Here is an 18,466-nt window from a genome sequence, read left to right as displayed (position 1 = left end):
CTCTCCTTGCTCTACCCTCTGAACTTTCCCCCAAAAGAGGGTCCCCTCAGGCTAGTGACTGCCACTACCTCCCACTTCTACATTCAAGTCCCAAGGGTCAGATACAGTGGGAGGGCATGTAGTACTGAAGGAATTACTCAAGATGGCTCTTACCCCATCTCTTCACAAGAATTTTACTCTTATTTTCCATCTTGTACCTTTATACCCAGCCTTTTGGTAATCCTGCCCCAGTCAGTCAACCCACAGGTATAGAACTGAAAGAAAAGTCTGTTGTGCTCCCAAAAGAAAAAGAAAGTTAAGTTGTTTTGATTTGTTGCCACATGATAGAAATGTAGAAGCACTTAACGTGAAAATACTGTAAATATCTAGCAGACAGGTTCCACGTGAATATACTTCAAGTACTGTAGTGTTTAAATAAGCTGTTGTTTAGTACAGAAATCTAAGAATTTATAACATTAAAACCTCACATACATCTCCTTATAGAGAAACAGACTAGTGTACATTTACAATTAATCAATTTGTAGCCAGGAAATACCTTTACTAAGATATGTAAATCTTACTCAAATGCATGTATAATACATAAAAGCATGCTATACCAAAAAATCACTAGGCAGTCTTATTAACATCCCAGTCTTATTAACATCCCCCAGCACCTCAAAAATTTTATAATTTAACTTAAACAGGTTTAAGAATAAAGCTAATCATGTCAATTAAAAAAAAAAAAAAGACAAAACTTTACAGATAAAAACTAGTACCTGATCCATCTGTGCCTGAACCAGATCTGACAGATCCATCCGTGAAGGAAACAGATTCAGAATCAGAGTCACTAGCCTCACTTCGAGTGTCATAATCATTTCCCTCTTCCTTCTGGTCTCTCTCATCCTGTTCATACTCTTCTTCCTCTTCCTCTTCTTCCTCTTCCTCCTCTTCCTCCTCCTCCTCCTCTTCTTCTTCCTCCTCTTCCTCTCCATCTTCATCCACCTCTTCATCTTCCTCTGCATCTTCTTCTACCTCTTCATCTTCCTCCACATCTTCCACCCCTTCCTCCTCATTCTCAGTGTTGTTGCCTTGCTCATCAGAAGAACCACTGCTGCCAGTCTCATGGTCGGAGCCATATTCTTCAGAGTTCACCTCTTCCTTAGAAGACTGGCTGGATCTGCTTGCACGTCTATCCACTTCAAGCCCAATTCTCTGATGTTTAAAGAAAAAGGGAATCAGGAGTCATGTAACAGACAAGGTCAGAGTGAATAAATAGTTCTAGCCTCAAAAAGAATTGCTTTCTGTTTTATATTTGCAATAATATTTACTACCTCAGAACCATCTGGCGTAGGGGATTTGATCCTCCTTTCAGGATCCCTTTTCCGCAGACAAGTTTTTTCAGGTTGACTCTTATAAGGTTCTCTAGAGGCACTGCTTGACAAACGAATCTTCCGATCAGCTTCCAGACGCTTGTTTCTTTCAGCTCTTTGATATTCTTCATTTTTATACTCTGTAACCGACTTTCCCTTTGTACTAACCATTCTTTTGTTATTGCTAACTGATGAGCTCAGGGGCTTAGAAATTAATTGTCTTGAATGAACAGAAGGCTTCTGTCTCTTTGTGTCAGAGGATTCCATTCGATCACTTTTTCTTTTTGATCCTTAAAAATACAAAGAAAAAAAAAAAGAGTCTGAGTATTTGATTTATTTCACCCAAGATTAACAGGTAAATATATCAGAGAGAAAAAAGCCTCTTCTCTTTCATGTCTTCTCAAATACGTTTACTCCAAAGTTAATCATAAAGAAAAACAGCTTTCAAATACTGGAATAAACCCCATGCAAATGTTTGAAAAAAACATATTACTCTTATTCATGTGGAATTGGGTCCCACTGCTTGTTATGATTGTGCTTTTGGTGTTAAGAGTCTTAAGGAACAAGTGCAAAAGTGAAGACTCTTTCTTAAGAAATTAAATCTCTATTTATACTGGCATTTTAAAAAAAATAATAGAAATCCTTCATACCCTTTTTCTCATTTTTATCTTGTTCACTCTCTGGATTATACAGTTCATCATCCTGTTCTGGTACTTCAGTCAAAATATCATCTAGAACATTAAGTTCTCCATCTGAAAACAAAATTAAAAATAGGGAAAAATCATTATCATTAAACATTTATTTCTGAGTACTTACTATGTTGAGGCTAAAGAAGTATAAGGACATAACCATCAAGGAGCTTTTATTTCAAGACACAAGAATAATTCCTGTAAAACCATACAAAATAAAGGATGTGATAGAGCTCTGATTCACAAAGCCAGGAGGAGTATATACCCCATAGGATACAAAAAGATATACTGGGGTACAAAAAAGAAAATGTAAGAACTTCTGTATGTGTATCTCACCCTTTAATTTCTAACTTTTATAGCTGTTTTAAAATATGCACAATAAACTAGCATAAAAATACATGTGCATAGTATAACTTTTAAATAAACATACATTTATCAAAGATTGTGTACCTCCAGCAAAATACTTATTGATTACCAATTTACAGTGGAGAAACTTGGCAGACTCCAGCTTAACCAACTAATGAAAGTTCATATCACCAGTAGTGGTCAAATCAACATCCTGGACCCTCTGGTATGATGCACTATGAATAGAACAATTCTGTAATAGATTCCTATGAAATACGCAAAATCTGAACCTACACATGAGGAAACAAATATTAAACAAACCCAAATTAAGGGGCATCCAAAAATATCAATGACATGAAATACAAACACTAAGGAAATACTTCAGATTAAAGAAGACTAAAAGATACAATAACTGAATACTTACTGTATATGATCTAAGACATTAACTGGAAAAACTAGTAAAATCTAAATAAGGTCTGTAGATTACAAGTTATCAATGTTAATTTTCTAATTTTGATAGTACTATATAGTTAAGTAAAAGAGAATCCTACTTTTTAGGAAACATTTAAGGATTTGGGGGCAAAGAAGCATCATGCCTGCAACCGACAAAAGCATTCAGGAAAAAAAATGTGTCTGCATGCATACATCCACACATATATACAGAGAAAGAGAGAGAGAAATAGAAAAAGCGAAAGAGAATGAGTTAGAGAGAAAGATAAATGTGGTAAAATGTTAACATTTGTGGAATGTGGTTGAAAAGCAAAAGAATTCTTTGTACTAATCTTATAGCTATCCTGTTTGTCTGAAATAATGTCAAAGCAAGTTAAAAGAAAATTACTGATGTGCTACACAACCAAAAACATTTGAGGCTGCTGGTATGGACTATATTAAATGCAACTTGTTCAGACAAGGGAACTACTGACAACAACTGATATTCAATAATCATGAAAACTTAGAATTCAAGTTTTATCACCCTATCCCCATCCCCACCCTCATCCAACAGGACAAAATAAGTCTTAGAAATACATGCAAATATTTATTTACTACTTTAAACTGATTTTTTTAAAAAAATAAGGCACTAAAGCTAATGGTAAATGCTTTGAACACTAAATATTTCGGTATAAAAAAAAACCTCTGCAAATTTAAGGTGATGCAAAGAGGGTTATAAAATTATAAAAATTGTTGAGATAGGACAATTATATTTATGACTTCAGCCAAAAGGCAAAGCCCACTCAAAGTACAGCAAGGGCTGTTAACCTGAGGTCTATAAACAGGTTACAGGGGATTCAAATTTCTCCAAAGAGGGATAGAAATCAGTGACTGAAGAGAACTAAAAAAGTTAATGTAGGCATTGATAAGGAGGAAAGCAAGATTACACGGATACAGAAAAGGTAACAATGCACATATTCCTCTGTACTTATAGTCACAGTTGCTGTTTAAGAAGAACACGTGAAAATTACACATGCCTGGAATAGCATAGTAACTGGTATCTTTGGGTGGTTAAGAACGCTTATCTACACTATTTTTCTAAAATGAACGTATACTATACGGACTGTTTTCATTTGTGTTCATTTATTTTTTTAAATGTTACTGAAAATCAAGATATGTCAAACAAAAAGGCTTCTCTCATCCTCTGCGTTCATGTTTTTATGGAAGAAATTCCCTCAAGATCTGAATGGTAGCAAACAATTTTTAAAGGATAGATTGTAAATAAAAATTCAAAAACATGTAATTTGATTTTTAAAAATCCAAGTTTTTCAAATACTTAATGATTCTTGGGTCAAAGCTTTCTAGCCAGTAAAAAGGGGGCCCAACAGATTTTGAAAAATCAAATGTATTTGTAGAACCAAAAGAAAAATACTAAAACTATCACAGGAAAACAGGCAACTAAGTAAATAGTGCTATAAAAATCTTTTCATGAAATCACTAGTTCTTAATTAGAAATATCCACCCAAAAGCTTGAACATTCACATGAAATTATACACTTTAATATGTGCTAAATCTATTATAGAATGAAAGAACTGTGCAGGTTAATTAACTCCATTTAAATTTCAGGCATGTCTAAATCATGATTTCCCTACAAAAAGGGTATTATTGTCTTAAAAAGCTTTAACAAATAATTGTATCAAATTCAAAGACTGGCTGCAGTTTTAGAAAGCATCTACAAATTTTTAAAATATTAACCAATTCTTAGTTTTCTAACATTTTATCACTCTCACACGTCATACATGACATACATAAAGTATGTTTTAGATCTAATACTTTGCGGATAAAGAAATACAAGCTCAGAAGTTCGAGTTGAGCAAATTCACTTGTCTACAGTTCAGGCTTTGTAAACTCAGGGTTGAATTAGATGAGGAACATTAAAAGCACCTTTAAACAAAGTATAAGAGAACAACCAAACTGCAGAGTATCACTGAAAAATCTTGATTAATTTCAAGTTAGTACACTAGTAATTTCAAATTAGTGCACCAGAAAGCTCTGTATTAATATCATAGCATCTTAAATTTACTTTAAGATGAACAATAGCATCCTCACTTAATGGTCTACACATTTTTATCCATATTACAGTCCATGACATCAATAACCTAACTGTAGTTTTATCTCAACACTGGCAAGCTAAGACCTGCAGGACAAATCCAGCCCATGGCCTATTTTTGACTGACAAGATAAGAATGGTTTCAGCATTTTTAAGGTTGTATTTTTAAAAAAAGAACAAAAAAATATATTACAAAGACCTTATGTGGCCCACAAAGCCTAAAATATTATCTACAATTTGCCAACCTGTGATATAAAATATCATACTTTAAGTTACTTTCCTCCACCACTGAAACCACTCATGCATTTGCCGAAATATAATACACAGGAGAAAGACGTTTGTATTTGTAAGTAAGAAAATCCAGCTCATCATTTAAGAGCCAGGTATCCTTGGGAAAGTCTCAGTCTGAGCTTCAGTTTCTTCACCTCTGGGAAAAGGCATTTAAAACAAAAAGATCAGTGTTTGGGGAAGGGGGGAAAGGAGGTAGTTTTCTAAATCCTCTGATAAGCCTTTCCAGTCACTATCAGATTCTAATGAACGCTGTCTGCCACAAACCTTGCTAATGACTAGGGTATATGACACACAAAAACTGGTCCAGAACATAAAACAAAATCCTCTTAGTAAGACAAATATATAAATGTTCTGATTATCTATTGATGTAAATCTTATATGTTACTCCAAAACTTGACGATGACCTAAAACAATACAATGAGTTATTATTACTGCTTATGGTTCTGAGGCTTAACTAGGGTCTCTCATGTGGCTGCAGTGAGGGCCAGCTAGAATCATCTGAAGGCTTGCTTATTCACAAGTCTGGCTGGAGCCTTGGCTGGGAAGACTCAAAAAACCTGGGGCTCCAAGGGCATTCCTTTCCAGGGTCACTTGCCTCTCCACCAAGGCAGCTTCAGGGTAGGCTGACCTCTTACATGGTTTAGGGCTCTAAAGATGTACAGTTCAAAAAAGAAAGGGCCAGGCAGAAGCTCAACAACACTGCCATAGTATTTTATTCAGAGACAATCACAAAAGTCTACTAAGGTTCAAAGAGAGGAGCCATGGATGGACTTCACCTATTATTGGGAGAAAAGTCAAATAACTTGGCAGACATTTTCAAAACTACCACCGTCTGCTTAGTTTTGGTTTAACCTTAATGATTTTAATAATAAATGTATGGAGTGTTTTTAAACATCAAAATTTGGTTTAAAAAGAGCTCATAGTATTGCGTTATAAAGCTAAAAAGCTGCTTCCACTTCTTTCATTGGCTAGAAAAAGTACACTCTGTATATATTTTAATTCACTTTTTCAATTTCAAATCAATTAGTTATAAAGAAAGGGAAGATTATTTTGGTAGTCTCAAAGCTACTATTATTAAAGACTAAACATAACTGGCATAACCTTTTCGGAAAGAAATAATTATCTCTAATAATTAAAGTAACACCCATTGGTTCTCTACAGTGACTTTAAGCTACTTTAATGTTTTAAATCATTTTCGTTACCCTGAAATGTAACATTATTATTCTGTATAATGATGTAGATATATTTAAATACTTCACAGTTGTTTGACAGCAGCACCTTAAGAATACTGGTAATAAAATGAACAAAGGTTAGCAAACACCAGTTAAGAAGAATTCTATGAACACAATTTATATAGTATAAAAATGACTCAAAAGCAGTTATTTCTGAGTTAAAGCACTTCATATTTTTTGAGAAGTCTATATAAAGAACTACATAGTCTTTTTAAAAAAGCATTTTAAAACCCTAAAAATTGTATTTTAGACACCACGACAAATGAGTTTTTTTACATCAGTGCAAATTAACTCAAATGAAACAAAATAAACAGCATTTCCACTTAAAGCTAAAATTCAAATCCATACAAAATTATATACTAACAACCTGTAGATGAATCTAGTTCTTGGATGCTTTGTTTTTGAAAACTCCAGGGATTTAATATAAAAATCCAGACCCTATATTTTCTAAAAAAGACAGTTTCATCATTAGTGGCCCAGACTCTCATCTAGAAATGAGCTGGAGCAGTCCTGACAGTCTCCTGCTAAGACACCGTGAAGGTAACTTATGTCAAGGTTGTGCATGAGACAATCTGGGTTTATGCCCCATAAATCAAAGTATTTACTAATACTGCCTGAACACAGACCATGTTTACTCTTTTATTCCTTATAACCTAATACTCAAAATTTACATACTGTATTAAATGAGTACTTTATCTGCCTGACCCTAGAATGCATATAAACCTACAACTCTTAAACAACACTGATATTAAATAAATGCAAATAAACTTAAGGTTCAAGACACTGAGGCACAGGGACACCAAACTACAGTTTTAGTATATATACAATACTTTGTAAAAGAGTAGGAACGCTAAAAGAGACAAGCCTACTTAACTCCAGTAGATTAACTGCCTTGACAGAATGTAAGCACCATGATGTCAGATCTTACAAATTTTCAAGAGGATTCCCAAATTCAGATTTTAATTTGGAATTTTCTGACTTCCAAATGCTGCCTTAATTAAAAACAAAACAAAGCAGACTGCTGCTAGCTTGACTCCTCTATGGAAATGCAATCATCTGTGAATATTTCGCTTTCACAATATATGATGTGCTTCTATGGACTTGATCATCATTACTGGTGCAAAGGAACACAATCTTAGTTATTGTCACAAACTATAATTAGCAAACTGAATTTTAGGATAAAGGTACAGATTCACACGTATAGGAAGCAAAACAAGGAAATAAGTCACTGTTTTTAGAACCTTTTCAAAACTGTGTTAGAATTAACAGGGCGTGTCTTTTTGCTTGATTGGGAGATTTTGGTCTGGACAAGATAAACATGGGAACTTTAAAACCTAACTAGCTTTCAAAGCAGTTTAACCTTTAGAAGGTTATGTATGGAACAAGTATTCCAAAATGAAGCCCAAAGAATTAAAATAACTTGACTAAAATCTCACAGCTCTGATTCCAAATTCAGTGCTCTCTTTACTATACCAGAATTACATCTTACTGTTGAAATTCTTGGCCCAGAAAGGCCACAAACCTTATTTAACTCCAGGGATTATCAGCGTAGAAAATTAACCTTTATCTGAGACACAGTTCATTTTCTTGACCCTGGAAGCTTCAGTGTCAGGAGACACAAAGTACAATTTATTCCAGGATCCAGCATCAGACTAAGACCTGAAATATTTAAAGGAAAAAAAAAAAACAAAAACACTGGGCAGTTAAATATACAATGCATTTTGTTTTCCAACACAAGGCACCAAAGTACATTATACTTTTAATTTTAATTCACTTAATACAGTTTCAGTGGGGTTTGGCAATGGAGCAAGATTTCCTGGAACCTCCCCTTCTGTTGTGCTTTACGTTAGACCAGTCTTTCAGTTACTTTTTGTCATTCAAAACTGTCATTCCTCTATATGAAGTGCAGAGACTTGGATTTCCCACCCCATACAAATTTAGGTCTTCCAAAAAGCGTACAAGTGAAGTCTAAGGAGAGCATTTAAAATCTTTTGTCTTACTTCTATTATGGGTAAAACAAATATACTGGAATATCAAATATATACTCCATGCTTTATAAAGCCCTAACTAAAGTATAAGTCAATCTAACCCTAAGGACTTACCATACATTGGCAGCTACAGTATGTAAATATGTGTGTGTGTGTATGTGTATATAATTGTGTGTACATATTTATATGCACCTGTGAGTGCGTACATATACAATTTAAACTGAGAAACTCTTACCTTTGGACATCAATAACAAATATCACATAACTAGTCAGTTATTAAAGAAGTCTGACCTTGAGCTAATGATTTACAACCTTCTAAATCATTTATTCAAGGCACTGAGACAATTACTGTATACCACGAACCTGGTAAACTCCTGGCCCTCATGGAGCTTCCAGTCTGATAATGTACAAAACACGTTACTTTTGAAAGTGGTACCTTGTTATCCATGTTTTAGGTATATTAAACTTGTATAGCTGTTCTTCAGAGAGAACTTTGTAAGAGCTTAAGAAGTAAAATGTATACAAGGTGTTCATGATAGAAAAGATGTGTTATTTCCCCATATAGAAAAATGGCATTTAATTTTAGCTAACACCACCAACATTCCAACAATTCCAAATCCATTTTTTGGACAAATAATCACCACAGGAATCAGAGGGAGCTGGCAATTTCTCCAGCTATAGGCTTCAGCTTCTAGGTATGGGTATTATAGGAGCATTTATAGAAGGTAATGTCTGCTTATTACACAGCTAATGTACAAAGCCCAACAATCCAAGCATTTTATGACCAAAAGTCTTTTAACTATTCTGTGATTAATAGCAAACTTCTGCAACTTAAACTCATTTCTTATCAAGATCTTACACCATTTACAGAATCTTTTAAGAAGGGATCAAAGGTTTGTTAACATGTCTAAGATCCTTACAGGGTTTACTTTTTTAATTTCCTAATGTTTTATATAAGGTAACTGATGATAATAAGTACTTAGCTTTCCACTTTTCTTTGTTCAACATGAGAAATCAAGTATTAATTTTAATTCTGATTATAATTCTGGCTGACTGACAGAGATGAAATAAGACACCCTAGGCCTCAGTTTCTTTATTTACAAAGTGGGTTATTCTAGAAATCTTCCCATTCCAAAATTAAGTAAGTCATTTCAGTAAGTTTGTATTTGCTAGCTTTCCCAATAAACTAGAGACAATTAAGGTAAGTATTTGTATCATAAATTTTGAAATAAAGAAGCTGAACTATGGAAATTAAGTTTTTAAAAAAACTACACAAATGTGAGGCCTTTCAAAAGCTGGACAATTTAACTTAAGTATTGCTAATAGGGGGCATTTACTACTTTCCAATAATAGTCACAAAGTTTAAGTTCTGAACTACATTTTCATCATTAAATCCATTTCTTAAACAAAATTTTTAAAACACTACCTACTTTTCTTCCTCCACATACTTTAATGTGTCTACTGTATCACTTTATTTACAACTTATGTTCATCTGAATGGACAATTAATTCTTAAGAAGTATTAAGTTTTACTCATTTTGTATCTAGTTCATCTCACCCACAACCACCACCCCACTCTCAATACACACAGCTCACAGATTACACAAGCACAAATGCTGACTGGATTAATTCTTATTGATTAAAACCATCTATTTAATACTACTTTACTCCTAATTAAAAGCAGTTTCTTTTATTCACTAACCCCATGCAATTTTATGTTCACATTCCTTCTGGATTTCTCAAAAGTGGGGGTGGGGGGGTTGGATTTTTAGAATTAATTTAAGGAAAGAAAATTAAACTGCCATAATTTAATTATTGAGTTTAAGACTGGAGTAGTACTTTAAACATATTCCCACCCACTCCATTTCCCAAACTTGTCCCTATCCAGTTCACTGATTCATGAAGTTTCTTCTTTCTCTTAAGAAAAATCACACATCACAAGTCTAATATCATTTAACTCTACAGCCCATTTAACAAATCCCCACCCCAAATTAATTAGCCACACAAAAGGGTAGATCCGTGAAATACAGGAAAGCAGCTAGTCATATTTTTTATCAACCATAACCTTTTCAAAACCATCATAATAATCTTAAGGTTGGAAAAAATCTTAACGCAGCATCCAATCTAGACCACTCTACTACAGACATGTATTGATTCAGGATCTACGTTAGTATTTCCAGGGGCCGGAAGGTCAGTATTTCAAAAGATACGGCATTCCATTCTGGCAACATCAGTTCTTCCGATATTTCAATGTAACTGTATCCCTCCAATTCTCCATAAATTACATCCATTTGTTCCTCGCTGTACCCTCTAGGAGCTACGCACAACGTGTTTCTATCAGAACAGTGGCGGGGTTTGTTTGTTTGTTTGTTTGTTTTTGCCTGGCCTCAGTCACACAATCACGTTTTCAAACATCATGTTTTCCAAAATAAGTATTTAGGGAAAAAAACAGGCCATTCTTGCCACTCTGCCTATTTGACAGGAATAGCCAAAACTTAATTATAAACATTTCTCGACATTAATAATCCACCTATATACCACTTCTTAAATATGTTGCTTACTAGCTTTAAACTTGGCATTAAGGGTTTTCGAAATTTAGCCTAATAGAAAAGGATGTTCTGAAAATACGCAGTACATCCGCATACTACTACCAGGAACTAAACCCTAAGGGCCTTGCAACTCAGAACAGGCCTTCCTTCAGCCGCGCCCAGGACAGCTAATGTTAAGTGAAGAAGGGAATTACGATTAGAAAAGAAAAAAAAAAAAAAAAAAAAAAAGAACAAGACTAGATGAAGTGTTAGGACATGAAGATCGAAGACGAAAGGGTAGGCCTGTTCTTTTCCAATGAATCCAAGGGTCTCAGCGGGGAGACCGGCTCCGCGCGGGGCAGATTAACCTTCCCAACCCCCAACCCACAACGACAACCACAGCTCCATCTACCCACTCCCGAGCCCCGCCTGCGCCCGTCACCCTTCTCCGCACTAACCTTTCTCCTCTCGGCTGTCGGCCGCCATTGCTCCCCTCTTGTTTCCGCCGCTGTGGCCGCCGCCGCTTCGACGCGACCCGCGAGGGAGCCACAGCCGCGGCAGCAGAAGCACAGGCGCGTCCGTCAGTCCGTCCGCTGGGCTGCGCGCTTCGCACCTGAGTGTCTACCAGTCACCCTTTCTCCCTGCTTCTTCCCTTTCTCCCTTTTCCCCTTCCCTCCTTTCACTCCAGCCTCCCGCAGCCTAGGCCCAGCCTTCCCGTTGGGGCTTGGGGACGGGAGGGGGCAAAGGGGAGGGAAGGGAAACAGATGGCGACGGCGGGCGGTGCTAAAATGGAGCCTGCTTCCTGCGTGAAACAATCCCGCTCCCGAAATGCCCTGCGCTGTTTACGCCTCGTTTCTCCCTGGGAACGTCACAGTGCGGAGAGGGGCGGGGAAGTGGGGCGGGCAAGGGAACGTAACGTCAGCACGTCGGCCCCCCCCCCCCCCCGCCGCAGCCCGGAAGTCCCTTGAATGAGTTTTACTTCTAGTGATTAAGTCGGCCAAGTTACTTTGTGGGCAACTTGCTGCGCTGCGTACTCCTAGGTGTCAGTTTTCTCACCTGAAACGACCATTAATGGACCTTCCATCCTCCAGGCAAAGATGCTTCCCGTCGCTCCGCGGGACGCCTAATTCAGTTCTGGAAATCGGAGTCTTATTTAGGACAAATATGGGCCGGTCCTTTTGCAGCCATCACTTTATACTCTGGGTACCAGATGTAAGTTCTTATTTGCTTCAGCGCAGGATGCAACCAGCTGACTTCACAAAAGCCTACTAGTATTGATTTTAATTGGGGAAAGGAATGATATTTTAATAATAGCTTTGTATAACAAGTTTGTTAAACATTTATCGAGGTCCTGGGACTAGTGAGAAATTAAAACTACAGAAGTGACCAAAAATTACATAATATGGTAAAATCTGCAAAGAAAACTTGCATGAAGTAAACTGTCCAAAGGAATGAAAATGTAATTTTGCTTCACTGCTTCATAACTGAGATTACAAGGGAAACAAAATTTGAAGAAAAAAAAAAAAAGAGGTAACACTGTTATATAAAAACAAGCTAATGGCAAATTTAGAGAAAGACAGTCTACAGAGTCTTGGTCCTTGATAGCCCTTTTAACATATTGAGACCAAACTGAAGGGAACTGGAAGATTTTAAGCAGTGGGAAAACATGAATAGAGATTTGTTTGGAGCCATCTGGAGGGCTTCAAGGGAGAAAAGAGAAGGAAAACAATTCAGTAAATATAAAACCAAGCTATGTATCAGAGGCTTAGGAATCAAGATTAAATAGGACAGTATTTCTGCCTTTAAGGAATTTTAAATATATAGTATAGGGAAGAGAAAAGTAAACAGGATATTACTGTGTAAAAACAATACCTAAAAATTTGTGTGTTCTTACTGTGTGGTGGGTACTGTTCTGAGCACTTGACCTACACGATCTGATTTCATCTTTCAAAAACGCGATTAGATTAGTATATTATTAGCTCTATTTTACATGAAAGGAAAGTGAAGGATTATGAAATTGAAGTGCCCAAAGTTAGGAGTAGTAGTTAGTAACATGACTGAAGTCCAGGTAATTTGGATTCAGCCATCACCCACTTCCTAATACTGCTTTATGTAGTAAGCTCAGAATGTTACTGGAACCCTTGGGGGCAGGCCACTCAGACTGGTGGGGGGTAAAGAATAGAGTAAACGAAAGCTTTCTGGAGAAGGGGAAATAAAGCCTAGTTGAGATTTAAAAGCCTCTCAGCCTCAGTAAAAGGAAAAAGGGCAAGGGTGGTGGGCAGAAGAATGGTTTTCATGTGAAAAAAAATCCTAGGTGACAAAGCTGCCCATGGTTCAATTCAGGTTTATATTCAATGGTTATGTAAGAAGAAGCTGAGGATTATGTTCTAGTGAGAGAGACAAAGCATAAGGGAACAAATTAAAAGTCATGATGAATCCTGTGAAAGAAACAAGAGGCTAATGTGGCAAGGCGGAGATGGGTGGAGGCTTTTTATATTAAAAAAAACTAGTAAAGTCCTCTCTGAGGAGGGAATACATCAGGTGGACTGATACCCAGTAAGAGGAGATAAGAGTCTTCCAGGCAAAGAACAGCCCATACAAAGGCTCTGAGGGAGAAAGAGGCCTTGGTGTGGTCAAGGATCTAATGAGAACACCAATGAGCCACCCAGATAATGAGTGAGAAAGCAAGTGACTGAGATAATGTTTGAGGGAAAGGCCACATCATACAAGTAAGGGCCTAATCAAGACCCAGGCTAAGACAAAAACAGCACATGATCTGCAGAGGGACAGAATTTCAAGGTTGAATCCACTGGAGGGTTGGAATAGATCCACAGATCCACAGCTATAAAATATAAAAACAAGCCAATACAAGTTCAAGGTGACCAGCACTTCTCAGAGGATGATAACAATATCTAGAGTCTCTGAAACATTTTTCACAACATTTAATATTAAATCAGGCCAGGGCCAGATCATACAGCACAAATTGCAAACTGGTGTCTGCTGACCTAAGACTTTCCTGGAACCAGCAGTGTTTGCGTGCTTTTACTGAAGCTTAAATGCCTTTAATCAGGGCATGCACTTTCCAATAAGACCTTTCCTGCATCATCCCTCTCAATTGCCTTACCTTTGACCAATATTACTGACTGAAGTATATATCTATTGAGCATGTGGATTGAAAAAAAAAGATAGATTCTGTTGCCCCAGAAAGTTTATGCGGAGTGAGGAATTAAGAAGACTCAGTCCAGAGTCTTAGAGAATATCAATAAAGGGAATATGCAGTATGAATCTGGAACATTTTGTCATATTAAAAAGTAGTAATCAAAGAATGCTAGGGTCCTATCAAGATATGAAACATTTTGAACATCTGTAAAGATAAAATTGCATTGAATTGAAACATATGCAATATGTTTAAATCCATGAATTTATAATAGTTCAAAAAATTCATCAGTCCCTCTTGAATGACGCTAGGGAACCAGTTCATTATTTTGAAAACTGGTAAAGAGAAATCATCATTTATCCTGTCCTTCCAATTAGAACTCTATCTCAGTATTACCAAGCAAGTAGTTGATGAAGGGAAGTTTCTAGGGAAGTATTCCAGCTAATACATGGCCAGAGCAAAGTAATGATAGAAGTAGGACACCATCATTTTATAACCATTAATGAAATAAACAAACCAAGACAATGGTTATTAATGGCTGCTAATTTATATAACAGTCAGATGTTATGTGCCTCCTGAGGGAAGTACATAATGCTATCTATGAAGTAACGTTGCCAAGACCATGAAACCTGGATCTCATCAAGACTTGTCAGTAGTTCTCAACCAAAGGTGACTCTGCCCCCAGGGAAAGTTTGGAGAAATTTGTAGCTACTGCAACAAATTGTGCTACTAGAATGTAGTGGGTGGAGGCCAAGGATGGTGTTAAACATCCTATAGGGCACAGAAGAGCACCCCTCCTCCCCTAAACATAACAAATAACTATCTGACCCAAATGCCAATAGTGCTTAGGCTGAGAAATTGTGCTTTAGAGCACAGGCAAAACACAGGTGACTGTGTTAAGCAATCCCACACAAATATCATTAGCAAAATCCAGACAGTAGAAAACTCTACAGGACAAACAAGCAGGTGTCTTCAAAAATAAATTGCAGGGAAGGAGGAAAGAAAAACAGAGGAGTAAGTAATCTATATGTTAAAATAAAATTGTAAGAAATATAAAAAATATAAGCCAATTGCAGGATGTGGATGTTATGGGTTGAAATGTTCCTCAAAATATTATGTTGAAGACCTAACCTGAAGTACCTCAGAATGCAACCTTATTTAGTTTTAGGCTTGTTTCATATGTAACTTATTAAAATAAGGTTAGAGTGGAATAGTGTGGGTCCTTAATCCAATATGACTAGTGTCCTTATAAGAGAGAAGAGATACAGAAACAGAACACAAGGAATATTTGGCCACGTGACAAATGGAAGGAGAGGTTGGAACGATGCAGCCAAGGGACTCAAGGATTACAGGCAAAACCCAGAAGCTCAGAGAGGCAAATAAAGATTCTCTCCAATGGGCTTCAGAAGGAACGTGGCTCTATTGACACTTTGATTTTAGACTTCTATCCTCCAGAACTGTGAGACAATAAGTTTCTGTTGTTTTAAGCCACCCGGTTTCTGGTACCTTGTCATAGCAGTCCTATGAAACTAATACTGTGGACCTTATTTAAATGCTGACTTGAATACATGAAAACACATCTCACACACACCCCCCCCAGCAAACTTACAATAGTGAGTAAATGATGATTTTGAAGGAATTGCTGTTAATAATTTTAGTCTAATAAGTTATGTTTAAAAAAGAATTTTTATAATTTCATGATACATGCTAAAATATTTGCAGATGAAATGATAATGGTATCTGGGACTTGTTTCCAAATAAACTGACAGGACAGGGGGCTTTGGGTGGCATTATATATGAAATAAGTCCACTCATGAGCTGAAGATGGGTGATGCATTTGTGGAAAAATGTACTCTCCTCTCTACTTTTTTTTTTAATATTTGAGATTTTCTTTAATAATTTTAAAGAAAAGCAGAGAAAGAAAAACCAGCCAAGAAAATTAAGGTGATATAAGAATGCCACTTTCCCTAATCCATATTTATCCTATCAGAACTAAAAAGTAACTAAAAATAATCTTTAATATAATTAGAATTCTATATTTAAGTATTTGCTTTTAAAATAAAGTTATGTGAAAACAAGGGCACAGCTGTTTTAAAAATGCAGTTTTCGTTTTAGGCATGTTAATAGAAAAGAAAAGTTATGGAGTTAAAAAGAATTGATCTCTGGATTTGTTGAACATCAATCTATTCAAGTAAACTATTGTGTAATTATTAAAAGCACAGGCTTTGCAGTCATAATGAGCTGGTACAAATTCTGGCTCTGCCGTTCACTAGCATGAGATCTTAGAGAACTTAACTTCTAATCTTTCGTGTCTTTATGAATGAAAACTTAGAAATCATTTTCAGAGTTACTGTAATGTTTAAAAAGGTTAGAAAAAGGCAATTAAATGTTCGATAAGCTGGAGCTTCTGTTATATTTATTATTTCTGTAGTTGAGGGAGGATGGATTGTTTTATTGTTGGTAAACTTAAGCAGAAAATATAGCACCAAATGGCTCTCCATGGATTTTTGCCTTAGCTATGGATGTGTACGATTTCTTGAACGAAGGTGGGTAAACTAAAAACATAGAACCAAAAACTCTTTAGACCTCAGGGGTCATCAAAATGTTATTTAAAAAATGTAATACAGCTTATACAGAGGAAAGTTCCTTTTTGATGGTAATGAATTGTGAATTGAATTGAATTTAGTTAGCAATAAAAAGTGCCCCGAGCTATGCATGTGGAGAGAAGAACATAAAAGGACTGATTACCAGATTTCAGTTACTATTGAGTTGATATCAGAACAGAGATACTAGAGATAAGCAAAGCTAGGGAAAGAGCTGTGGTAGGGAACTTTGGAGATCTAGCCCCTCTGAGGGAGATCTCAGTTGTACTTCATAATCCTCCAGCAATCCAGCTGAGACAGCAGAAAGACCACACCACATAAAGATAGGGACTTTAGCCTAAAGTAAAGTCTGATCATGATCTACTCAAACAGAGACCAAAACCAAGGCCCAGCAAGATCCACAGGGGAAAAAAATGTGGAAGTTTTGGAGTCTTGCATATTAGAGAGGATTAAGAAAATTGGGGGGGTAGGGGTGAGGTATAGCTGGGGGTGAGGGTATAACTGTGGGTGGGGGTGTAGCTCAGTGGTAAAGTGCATGCTTAGCATGCGTGAGGTCCTGTGTTCAATCCCCAGTACCTCCATTAAAAACAACAACAACAATAACAAAAAAATTGGACTTTCCATATATCTACTCCTATAAAATGTAAACATCCAGTGTACACAAGTTCAAAGTGATCAGCTTTTATATGACTGAAGCCCTAATCTGATTGCAATTTCCTAAGCCAGAACTGCCCAGCTAAGTGATTCTGAAATTCCTGAACCAAAGATGGCGAGACATAATAAAAGTTGTTTTTAAGCCACTAAATTTGGGGGCTGTGTTGTTACCCAGCACTAGATAAGTAATACACAATGCCATATGTAAAAATTAATTGTATTTCTAAATATAGCAACAAACGATCAGAAAATGAAATTTTAAAATGTTTACAATAGCATTAAAAACATAAAACACTTAGGAATACCGAAAACTATAAAACAGTGTTGAGGGAAATTAAAGAAGACCTAAATAAATGAAGACATACTCATTATGCATTGAAAGACTCAATACTGATTGATGTCATTTCTCCCTAAATTGAGCTATAGATTCAAAGCAATCCTATTCAAAATCTCAGTGGGTTTTCCTATAGAAGTTGGCAGGGTGAATTTAAGTTTGTAGGGAATGAAAAGGACCTAGAATAGTCAAAACAATTTTGGAAAACAAGAAAAATTTTGGAGGTCTAGCACTACCTGATTTCAAGACGACTTATGGCAGGAGAAGGCATAGCTCAGTGGTAGAGTGCATGCCTAACATGCACAAAGTCCTGGGTTCAATCTGCAGTACCTCCACTTAGAAAGTAAATAAATAAGTAAACCTAATTACCTTTCCCCTTGCAAAAAAAATTACTTAGAAAAATAATAAAATGAATAAATTAAACTTTATGAAAAATGTATCATAAAGCTATAGTAATCAAGATAGTGTGGTACTTTTTAAAGTAAGACAACTATATGAATAAAGACACAATCATACCTAGGCATGCAATACAGCATTAAATGTATAGGTAATTTGTGTTATATTCATATACAGTTATATAATACAACATCAAAAATAAGAGCTACATGTATAAACATGGTTAGATTTCAAAAACATAATGTTAAGTAAAACAGGAGCTCTCAGAGTACCATGATACTATTATTTAAATGTTAAAAAAAAACTATGTATTCTTTTATAGATGCAGAAATAATGTATGGAAAATATAAAATTGTATTATA

At 36.0% G+C, this 18,466-nt stretch overlaps 1 protein-coding gene across 5 annotated transcripts in view; it reads right to left on the bottom strand.

Annotated features, from left to right (window-relative positions):
* YTHDC1 (YTH N6-methyladenosine RNA binding protein C1) overlaps positions 1-18,466 on the bottom strand; it is a 52,423-nt gene that overhangs the window by 21,566 nt on the left and 12,391 nt on the right. For 2 of the 5 annotated variants that reach the window (XM_031469832.2, XM_031469847.2), the window contains exons 1-4: positions 11,419-11,783; positions 2,000-2,101; positions 1,311-1,639; positions 756-1,191 (exon numbers count right to left, since the gene is read on the bottom strand). In XM_031469832.2, the coding sequence (XP_031325692.1) occupies positions 756-1,191; positions 1,311-1,639; positions 2,000-2,101; positions 11,419-11,446 (895 nt within the window). In that variant the 5' untranslated portion in view covers positions 11,447-11,783. Of the gene's footprint in view, positions 1-755; positions 1,192-1,310; positions 1,640-1,999; positions 2,102-11,418; positions 11,784-18,466 lie in introns of those variants that run through there. The other 3 variants (XM_010994701.3, XM_031469858.2, XM_064485108.1) reach the window with 2 other exon arrangements.

This window comes from Camelus dromedarius, chromosome 1 (genome assembly GCF_036321535.1).
Source record: "Camelus dromedarius isolate mCamDro1 chromosome 1, mCamDro1.pat, whole genome shotgun sequence".
NCBI lineage: Eukaryota > Metazoa > Chordata > Mammalia > Artiodactyla > Camelidae > Camelus > Camelus dromedarius.
The sequence above is the reverse complement of the archived record's forward strand: the minus strand, read 5'-3'. Positions and strand labels throughout refer to the sequence as shown.